This window comes from Homarus americanus, unplaced genomic scaffold (assembly GCF_018991925.1).
Source record: "Homarus americanus isolate GMGI-L3 unplaced genomic scaffold, GMGI_Hamer_2.0 scaffold59495, whole genome shotgun sequence".
Taxonomy (NCBI): Eukaryota; Metazoa; Arthropoda; class Malacostraca; order Decapoda; family Nephropidae; genus Homarus; species Homarus americanus.
This window is the reverse complement of record NW_024732415.1, coordinates 2,685,292-2,696,356: the sequence shown is the minus strand read 5'-3', so window position 1 is coordinate 2,696,356 and position 11,065 is coordinate 2,685,292. Positions and strand designations below refer to the sequence as shown.

Sequence of the window (11,065 nt, the reverse complement as noted above, 5' to 3'; positions counted from 1 at the left end):
AAAACCCATTATTTTCTTTGTGGCCTGTGTTTAACGCGCCATCCATGAAGGGTGCGACATAAAGAACGTTTTGGTAATATATAAGTAACTATTTAAAAATATCTTCAAACGTCCGTTCATTTATGTTCACATTCGTATATTTATTTGTTTCATCTTATAAGATATTTGAATTTTATTATTTTAATTTCATACTAAGAAAACAGGCATGCATTCACAGAATGACTGTTTGATTGGCTAAACATACAGACGCGGAAAAATATAAAATTGTTACTTTAATTATTATTTCTTTCATAAAAACAACTTTTGCTTTGTTTACATTATCTGTGTGAATAACTAAATTTCACTTGGATGACGATCCTAATGAACCAACACTGAGTTTGAACATAATTGCGTGTTGGTTGATGAGATCATTTTTTTATATTTTGGAGATAAAAGCAAGTAATCTTATCAGAGTTGAAAAGTTATTTCCTCACTCTCCGATACAAGCGGTGGCAGTAGATAGTCGATACTTGACAGTGGATTCGACGAGAAGTGGTACACAAACACACACACACACACACATATTTCACACCACTGCCAACGCTTCAACATTCACAGATTGTCACATTACTATCAAGTGACACCACTACCATGGATGATTTCCATCAACCTGCCACAACACAAACACCACTCAACCCAGATGACGAGAACGCAAGAACTGAGGTCAACGCTGAAGATGGAATGAACAAAGGAAGGGTGAATACTTGCGCTAAGATCAACGCTGCGTTCGAGCCAGACACAGGTCCACTGGAAGCCATTCCCATGAAGGAGGTAACTGAGGTATGAGTAATAATAAATAATAATAATTAACGGTTTATTGAAAGAGCTTGGCAGCCAGAAGGCTGCTACCTCCACAATCTCGAGTGTTTATTATGTGCAAGTGATAAAAAAATTTCGTCATTAATATTTTTCTTGAGTTCTTCCTGCTTCTCCTTTCTCCTTTTCAAACATTTAAACCCACACTCCATTCGTCTTCTTTTTTTTTTTTCCACCACTCAGCTTAATAGCCGTTCGGGCGGTTGGTCTATTCAGTATGGGTATAGGAGAATGGACTACGGGCTGTGATGTTTGGTAAGGTCACACTAGATAACAACCCCTTTTAACGTGTGTCTGGGCCAAGCAGAATTCAAACCCTTGGCAAATTGGTGAGATACGCGCCTTACCACTACTCATGTACACTTATTTTTGGTAAATTTGCATGTTCAATCAATAGAGCCCTCGATTTGAGCAATTGTGTTTATCCGATAGCTTAGACAATTTTAAGACACTTTTCTTCTGTGACGTTTCCCTCGCAAATGATTTAAAATTACCAAGCTTAACCTCCAAACCGGGGGGCTCCCAAACACTTGATGCAATGTTCTCTGGTCGTGCTCTACGTGCTCCTTTACTTCAATATTTTCTTAAAGTTTCAACTGTTCACCCTCTCCAATTGTGTTTCCTTCGCTCAGTCCTTTCATCTCCTCGGCCTTCTTCTGTCTCTCCTTTCCATCACTCACAAATGAAAAACTTTTTTACCAGTCTTTCAAACTCATTTTCTCTGCCCCAGCAAACTTAACAAATCCACCTCTCAACTTCGCACCCCAGACACGGCTTATGGTGTTTCCAAACTAATGTTTTCGTTATTTTAGTTTAGTAATACAATAAAATGTTCACCAGGGCGTGAAAGGAACCCCTCTTGAACATGTTCAAGTTAACCATGACAACGGTAACGCCGCCACTACCGCCGTCAACGTTCATAAAACCACCGCCAGCCGAACACCCATCACTGTAATCGGCACCACAACAGATGGTGCGTACCCCAACGACATGGGTGAAGAGGGATCCGATGACGAAGACTACGGACTTTTCACTCTTCTACCAAATTATGCCCAGCTGAAAGCAAAGACAGATAGCTTCCTACAGGTATGTGAGGCGATGTGTAGTTTATTATCTAAGCGGTTCCGTGATAACAGCTATTAAGATAGATCCAGAGTGCAAAAATACATCCACGTGGCAAAATACTTGCCCCAACTCAGGTAAGTTGTTTACATTGTGTAGGGGTCACGATGGTTCACGGTTAACATGGCACGTAAGTGATTTATTGTCCTGTAAACACAACGTTTGCTGTCTCACAAATGATCCCAAAACAGCATTCAAATGTGGTACACTTTTGAATCATTAAAACTACCTCTCAAGATATGTTTCTTTAAAGTGTATAATTGTTATCTACATCTTGGTCCTGTTGCAGGGGCACGCCACTAAAAGGTGGCGGAAACTAGCAGTGTCAATATTGTTGGGAGTTGGTTACCTCGCCTACTTCTACGCCGTACTTGCTATCAAGACAGAGATGGAGGTAATATGAAGTATTTTGTTACAGTAATGTCAGATATATACCACCGAGCTTTAGTGATTAGATAATTGCTCTACTTCTTGTGATTTAATCAGGAGAGCTTGACTCATGCTTTCCATCAGACCTACTTAACCAAATATACCTTAAGCGTATGAGGCTAGATTTGGCTTATTTCTATCGTTTTATCTGTTGACATCTTGAGAGATTGCACGAATCCTTGATCTATATTTTAAGAAACATGACACCAAGTTTTCCAATCAGTCACAGTTTGGCTACCAAGTGTTCTCTTTTACCATGTGTGGTAACTTACACTCTTATCATGTGACGATACAGGGAAGTGTTGGAGGCTTTGTTTCTCTTGCCGAGATTCTTTCAAGTGGTTTTTTTAACATAGTTTTTCACTGTAGACTTGAATGTTGAGTGAAAATTTGCATAGTATAATCGTCTTGACAGTAAATCCCTAGAAATCTCATGGGGCCTCTTTTTCACATATTTCAACACGGGTCGTTGTGTTGAAGTGGTAGGCTAAGGTCAAGAGAAAAGTACGTTTTTCATGAAATACAAAAACTATTTCCATACTTAAAACATTCATTTTCAAGTATAATTACATGTTTAGTGTTACAATAGCTACTATATGTATGATAATTTTGAGGTGAAGTAATTCCTGGGCATCCAACGAATCTGTGGCAGTTTGTTGAACTTTGCAGGCACGTGCAGTGTGACTTCAAGTGATACTCAAAACTTATCTTTCACAGTATTCATACTTAAGAAACTGCTTCCTCTGACAAATATTTACTTTGTAAAGTGTGAAAAGGGTAGTACCGTAGGAATGAAGGGCCTCCCGTCATAAGGGTTGTTATTAAAAGTCCAGGTCCCCTGAGTCCACCCAACTGTGAATGGGTACCTAACTTTACAGTTGGGAAGCGAAGGTGGCTGAGTATAGTGCCGGCCACAGTCCCTCTTTCTGTACCGAATGCTCAATTTAATAGTCTGCTGTATCCGTTCTGTCTCAAACTGATCCCCGGAACCCACTTGCATTTTCATACTACAGTAGTGCGAAACTTTCTGTTTGGGTTTTTAGCATATGAAATTTCGCACTGTAGATGTGGTTATATTTCTGCAGTAAATTCATTTTAATATTCTTGCGAGATACTACTGAGAATAAGACATGGGCAAATTTCCATCGAAGGTTACCCAGCCAGTCTGTTTCTCACTTGGTAAAATCTTCTACTCCATTACCTGAAAAACTAAGTTAACAAAATCACACAATTTCAAGTCCTAACACCGTGTTAAGTTAGGCTAGGTTAGATTAGATTATGTTGAACCAAGTCAGATAAAACCATATTAGGTTAGGTTAGAATTAACTAAGTTAAAGTAGGCTAGAATATGTTAGATTACACCGAGTCTTGCTAGGTTAAGTTAGGTGTGGTGGAAATTTGTTCCACAACCTCTAACCTTTGTAACGATCAGATGATTTCTTCAAATATTAATATCTACATATTCGGGTGCATGTATAAGATGTTTCCTTGGTGTATTCACTAAAAGTTCACCAAAAATTATCACAGTTTCTCACATTGTTTTTTCCCCACTCTTATCTTACTGTTTTCCCGAGTCATAGCTTCTGTTCCGCTGTCTTTATGCCACTACTACTGTCTTTATGTTTCAGGGCTTCAACTACTGGTGTGAGGCTGACGGCTTACTCATTATCCTGACCTTCTGTGTGGGTATCGGCATGTCTTATTTTCTGGTAAGTGTTTTGAACTACTTGGTAACCGAGGCAAAAGGGAGGAAGGGAAGCGGTATCAACTGGTGTGTACCACTTAAACAACTTTAAATAGGTGATTAAATTGGACCTTGTGATAAATATAGATAGTTTGTCAAGAATGTGATTGGTTGAAACACCTATTACACTTGATGTCAGTGCTTATGTTGTAATATTTACGTATCAGTTTATGCAGAGACCATTTAACATTACATGTCTTTTGTTTCAGGTGATCAAGCCATACTATGGTCGTTCCATCAATAACATAGTCCTCAAGCCAGTCTATAAAGCGTATGAGCGAGCGTGGTCTCTCAGGTGGGACATCTGTTATCTTTCAGTCGTACTGTGATTGACACACACACACACACACCAGTCTTTACCCCTGGACTTTCATACATATTCACGTAAATAAAACTAAAAACGTGAAAGAAAGATTTTAGAAGCAGTTTCAATATTTTCTGCTTAAGATGATATAAGCATATAGATAAAGCAAAATGATAGTAATTTTAGCTGGGGTAAAATATCAATTTATATCTTAAATCTATCAAATTAAGGTGGAGTTGTGGTGGAGTTAATGGATTTCTGGATTTTTTTTTCTTTTAGGGTACATTAATGATCAGTTAGGTACAGTACATTCTTTGGCATGGATAATTCATCGTACGAACGTTTGTGTTTCTGGGCTCTGGAACTACAAATTATTTAATCACTCCCCCTCAGAAAAGCAATCTGGCAATTATCTAACGATTCTCTTCTTGATCCTCTAGGGAAGGCGACACAGTCCTTAAAGTAAATCTTTTAGCAGACTACTGTACGTATGCATAATCAGAAACAATAACGCAAAATACCTATATTACTAAGCTCAGTAATTTGTTTCCCTATTTTTGTGCTGTGTGATCGTTACTGCTGTTGTAATCAGGGCCGGATTCAGGAGTGGGCAAAGTGGGCAGCTGCCCAGGGGCCTCCACATTTTACAATATTTTATTTATTTGTTTATTCATTTGGATTATATTTATTTTCATTCTTTAAAATTCATGTTTATCTATTCCATCACGTAAAACTATGTTCAGCAAGAAGCGTGATAGAAATTAGGCTAGCTACTCCTTGAAATTCATGAATACCTGGTTATATACAGTTAATTAAAAATTTCTCAATGTTCTAATTTCCTCAATATAACTGCATATGGCTTCAAAATTCCCCAAAGAAGTGTTCAAATTTCAAAATTTTCCCGGGAGGCTTACAGTGCCCCCCGGAACACCCAGATGTTTAGGCTCGCCATCCCACCCTCTTGGGTAGTTATAATGAGGGGGGCCTCCACAAAGAGGCTGCCCATGGGCCTCCACAGGTCTAAATCCGGCACTGGTTGTAGTTGGTGGTGTTAATAGTTTATATTCTTGATTGCTCCTCGGTGCTGTGGTGGCTGGCTGTGGCGTGGTGCAGGTGGGTAAGGTGGGCCCTATACTTGGTGTTAACGGTGGCGGTGGGAGCCTTCTTAATATGGGATACTATCGACGATTCCGAACGACTCCAGTCAGTTTTCGGCGTATTCGTTTTACTGCTGTTTGGCTTCACATTCTCCAGAGCACCAGGCAAGGTAAGACAGCTTCACTTCCTAGTTGTTATCAATGTGTAGTAATTGTATTGTAAGGCAGCGACAGATACCATTGTCAGGATAGTGTTACGGTGGTATCTCCTCAGCCTAGTGTATATAGTAGTTCCTTTATTTACGAACGTGGTGAGCCAGTAACAACTCTCTTCTCATGACAAATATTTCAAAGTTCTTTCATTGTTTAGTGTCAGTGTGCAATGTTATATAGATCATTGTAAAATATATTGGCTTGTTCAGTATTAAACAGAATCTTGTGTATATCAACAGTAAAGAGAGTGTAGTGTGAAGGTAGGAGAACCATAGTGTAATACTGTACCATATAATGAAGACTTGTTTGGTGTGTCAGGTCCGGTGGCGTCACGTAGTGTGGGGGATGTTGCTACAGTTCGTGCTTGGTCTGATCATCCTACGCTGGCCTCTTGGTCGAGCCATCTTCCAGTGTTTGGCTGGAAAAGTCTCCGCCTTCCTGGCTACCACTGACGCTGGTTCAAACTTTGTCTTCGGCGACCTGGCCGCTGTCATGCATATCTTTGCCTTTACGGTAAGGTTCTTTCGCTCACTGTTACTTACATCAGTGTGAGGAAAATAAAACTACGAAGGACCAATGTTACAAAATTTTGAAAAACTTGGGCAGTGAAAGTAACAATAAAATCACAATACAAAGTTTGTTACATTTTATTTATGGGGTGCAGAACCGAATATAGATACAAAGCTTTTATGATCAGTGCCCGGGGCACCCTCAGCTCATCCAGGTGTGAAAGGATACTTAACTTTATAGTTGACTTGTTTCCTGTTGGTGTGCAGGTGTTACCAGTGACGCTGTACTTCAGCTTCTGCGTCCAGATCTTGTACTACCTGGGGGTGATGCAGTGGGTGGTACTCAAGCTGGGCTGGCTGCTGCAGGTAACTGTCGGCACCACCGTCTGTGAGAGTGTCAACGCCTCCGCCAACATCTTCCTAGGCATGGTGAGATTTAGGGGTTTCTGCATGTTGGGCCTGCCAGTGTTGAGTTAGAATAAACTGACACAAAGTTTACAGTAGATCTGTACTGTGTATACAGCAGCTTTATAAACTTATAAATACTGTGTACACTCTCATATTAGACAGAGGCACCACTGATGATCAAGCCCTTCGTGCCCTTGATGACCAAGTCAGAGATTCATGCCGTCATGACTGGAGGCTTCGCCACTGTCGCTGGTTCTGTCCTCGCCGCCTACATTTCCTTCGGCGTCGACCCCGTCCACCTGCTATCAGCTTCAGTCATGAGCGCTCCGGCGGCCCTCGCCTTCGCCAAACTTTTTTACCCTGAAACTAGAAAATCCAGAACAGGAGCCCAAAATTTACCCATGCTCAAAGGGTAGGCCTGTTGTCTTCCTGTTTCATTGTTGAATGAGGTTCTTCAGTTATTAAGGGATTTAGGCGAGTATACTAAATCACTTCACATTTGGTATTATACGAGTATTTCAGAGGAAAGCGAAAGAAGTGATTGTGTCACCAACTTGGTTTTCGTTCAGACACGAGCGTGTCAGGTGGATTTTTTATTTGGGGCATAACATATCAACTTTTCCTGTAAAATTACAACGCCCTAAACATAGGTACTGTAATAGAGTCACCAGTCAACCTGATTTTCTACTGGTTTGTGTTATATTAGGCCAAGGTGCAGCTGCCGCCCTTGACTTTACGATCTCTGTTTCGTGCTTAGAGCATTTCCAGTTCACCCAGCTGAGAATGGGTGCCTACCTTTGGATATGGTAAAATGAAAGTTGTCAAATATAACACCGGCGACATTACCTCCTTATGTACACTCCTCGCAGAAAGTTCTCAAACGCTTGAAGGGTCATACAATATGACAAAACGAACGAGAAATCTGAACATCGCCCGCTGAGGAAGTTTTATCGCAGATTAAATTACTCCTTTTCCCCTATAAATACTATAAAGACGAGCAACATATATTATTACGGAATACTGAGTCACTTAGTAACCAGGTGTACCAACCATTTTGTCGTGCCCAGCTGTTCCAGAACTTTTTGTGGTGAGTGTACCGCACTACGGGACCCTCATCCACCTTTACTGTTATACAGTCAAATGAAAATCTAGAGACAAAGCCATGAAGCCTTCATACAGAATGTCCCAAGTGAAAAGAAAGTGGGTCCCATGAGTAAAAGTGCCAGTTAGGGAGTATGGAGAATTTACCAGTGAATGATCAACATTCCAATTACTAAATGCAAAACAATTATTAATTTAATCTAAATACTATATGTATATATATATATATATATATATATATATATATATATATATATATATATATATATATTTATTTATTTATTTATTTATATATATGCAGTTGTCATTGCTATAAGGTCTTTATGATATTCTAATGTTTTCTTATAGCTCAAGTAAACTACAATAACTATCTTGCTGCCAGGTGAGCTGATCTAGAATTTAATAATACAAATGAACTACTAATACTGTACAAGGAAACTAACTTTGCCGTATCCTTGTATACTTTTATGCTGTCAGAATTGAAATGCAATACCTTTTTATGTTTTATCTCAAATATCAGTTTCAATTGATGAATCATCCCATCACAGTGAACAAACCTAATCTAATCACGATTACTTGATTTTCCAGGGAAGAGGCGAACATGATACATGCAGCCATGATCGGCGTGGCAAATGCAATTCCACTTGTAGCCACCATAGCTGGCAACCTCATTGCCTTTAATGCCATCATTGACCTCCTGAACAAACTCTTAAATTGGGTGTGCAACCTGGTTGGTACAGTAGACCAGACTTGTACTATGGAGGTGTGTACTCATGAACTTTATAATGCTCATAGCTTCTTAGTTGACCATGATTTAACAGGAGGCAAACATAAGAGATATTGCTTTATTGAGACAGTTTATAATAAGTCTAATAATAATTTGACTGTCGCAGATTTTCCAAACATGATTTTCACTAGAAATATTCGTGAACTTTTATGTTGTTAATTTCTCACAGTACAGTACAGTACAGTACACTCTTTGTATTTGGAATATCTTTGACAGCCTTTAGCAATAATCCTTAGCTTTTATTTTGTTTTCCTTTTACATTCTTAATTTTTGCACAGCTTCCCTCTCTCATAGTGATATAGATTTTGGTGAAGATTTTTAAATATTGTACGTTTGGATCTGTGTTTTGGTGACCTCATTATCACTAGTCAAGATCAGCTGTTGGATTTTCGATATACGGGAATGTTTTCAGTTCTCCTCCACTATTTTAATGCCAAAGGTGAGAATGGGTTAATTAACTGTCGCATATCCTCGTTTCAGAACGTTTTCGGTTGGATATTTATGCCTCTCGCGTGGGTGATGGGCGTCCAATGGTCAGAATGTGACGAGGTAGGCCAGCTGATCGCCTGGAAGACCATCATCAATGAATTTGTCGCCTATGCTAAACTCGCTGAGATGATGGATGAAGGAATTTTGTCGGTGAGGATATCATTACTCGTCAATTTTATCACTCAGTTTTAAATACTATTGTCAAATTGAACGAACAAAGATAAATTACATTAATGTTAAGTGATACTGCTTATAATGTGTAGCATTTGTTAACACATTGGGTACTGTATTAAACAAAATTCAGAAATATTAGAGCCATATTGTGAATCTAAAGTATTTGCTTCACTTTCCTGTGGCTAATGATTATGTCAGCCAATTATAATAGTAATGCTAATTATTATTAGTACTATCAACAATAACATATATAGAAACAAGCTAGTGTGACCTCAAGACACATCCATCCCTTACCAGAAACGGTCAATCATCATCTCTACCTATGCCCTGTGTGGCTTCAGCAATATCGGTTCCATTGGCATTACCCTGGGTGGATTAGGCGCCATGGTTCCTTCCCGCAGAATGGATATGGCCAAGGTGGCACTGAGAGCTATGATCGCTGGCAGCTGTTCCTGTTTTCTCACTGCTTGCGTGGCTGGTAGGTGTCCAAGCAGCTTAGTAGCGATATAGGTAGATCTTTGTCATGCATATGTATAATATATAATGTGCATATAGATTATAGATCATCGCACTGTTTATATTGACAGTTGTTTAGATTTAACATATTTAGTGTTATAAATTTGTATTACTGAACCATTAAATTTTCTAAATACCGTACATATTTACCGTAATGCAGTTGCCGTTATATAAAACCGATTTCGCTCAATGTCTCCTTGATATTGTTTATTGTGATTTTGTGGACTTGTCTACATACAAGTAGTTTATTTAATTTTAATTGTTTGGATATACATAATATAGTTATTTACATCGCGTTTTTGTTTAATGCATCATATTATTTTGTATTAGGCTAAAGTCGATGTTTCATTATCCACAGGAATGCTACTGTCAGACGCCGAGATCAACACTACGAAATGACTCAATCAGCAACAATATTTTGAGCGTTCCCAGTGATCAGCTGTAAGAACTCAGGTGCTCTACTTGTGAAATCAAGCAAGATGTCTTAGATTAATCCCCAGCGTTGTGATTCGTATTGAACTTCAGGTCGGTGATGAGAGGTGATTGTTTTAGATTGGTCAACTCACAGTTGGTAGCGAGGTGAAAGTGTTTGTATTTCTCCGTAATCCATAGTTTCCTTGTGATCCTAAAAAATAATATAAACTAACCCTTCACACTAGCATCATATCAAATCAGATTAAGAAGAGTTTATCACCCTGAATCTATTACTAATGCTCAAGCGAAAAAGTGCCTCTCCAGGCCAGCACTAGCCCAAAGTGGTTCTTGATACGTGCGGCCTACTCGCACCCACAGTAGTGCCTTTCAGTTTTGTCTAAAATTAATATATGTCTGTTCCTCCCAATAAAATCTCAGTCACAAGCAAGTTTTGGCCCTTATAACCTTAATTATATTTAGCCCTATTAAGAAAATATATCAGAATGGAGATGAGAATTTAGTAAACCTGCAAATAAATCTGTAGGAAAGGCAGAACTGCGTGAGTCAGTTTAGTTGGCGTTAAGCGCCTCCAGGCACTTAAAAAGAAAAATGATTGTGTGGTAAAAATGTGGATTGGAAGGAAAGAAGAACTCTGTGCTGTAAATACTCTTCTAAATGAACTATCGGCTGAAGATCTGTCATCTAGACTACAGTTGCCCCCATTTATAGTGGTCACTGTAGAGTGGCTGGCGTATTTTGTAAGATGTGGCAGAACCGCCCATCAGACAACAGACAGAAGCCAATGACGTTTTACTTGGTTATTTATATTAAAAATATAACCATGCAGATAATGCTTGCAGTCACAGGTATAGGTGAGGGCGTTTATTTAGAATCCTTAGTCTG

At 39.1% G+C, this 11,065-nt stretch overlaps 1 protein-coding gene across 2 annotated transcripts; it reads left to right on the top strand.

Annotated features, from left to right (window-relative positions):
* Positions 1-483: 483 nt before the first annotated feature.
* LOC121868599 (solute carrier family 28 member 3-like) lies at positions 484-10,606 on the top strand. Of its 2 annotated transcripts, none has more exons than XM_042369382.1 (13): positions 484-810; positions 1,696-1,941; positions 2,267-2,371; positions 4,035-4,115; positions 4,360-4,445; positions 5,568-5,721; positions 6,083-6,277; positions 6,541-6,702; positions 6,840-7,093; positions 8,371-8,545; positions 9,050-9,208; positions 9,530-9,710; positions 10,107-10,606. In XM_042369382.1, exons 1-13 carry the CDS (start codon positions 631-633, stop codon positions 10,145-10,147), a joined length of 2,019 nt encoding a protein of 672 aa, XP_042225316.1. In that variant the 5' UTR covers positions 484-630; the 3' UTR covers positions 10,148-10,606. The 2 variants fall into 2 exon arrangements, with proteins under 2 accessions (XP_042225316.1, XP_042225315.1); XM_042369381.1 differs by having other exon boundaries at positions 484-819.
* Positions 10,607-11,065: the final 459 nt, after the last annotated feature.

Bases quoted from the DNA above. Each gene is read 5' to 3' on its own strand.
- LOC121868599 (XM_042369381.1), top strand. From the start codon at position 631: ATGGATGATTTCCATCAACCTGCCACAACACAAACACCACTCAACCCA. The intron at 5,722-6,082 runs GTAAGACAGCTT...TTGGTGTGTCAG, and splicing joins TCTCCAGAGCACCAGGCAAG to GTCCGGTGGCGTCACGTAGT. The intron at 8,546-9,049 runs GTGTGTACTCAT...TCCTCGTTTCAG, and splicing joins ACCAGACTTGTACTATGGAG to AACGTTTTCGGTTGGATATT.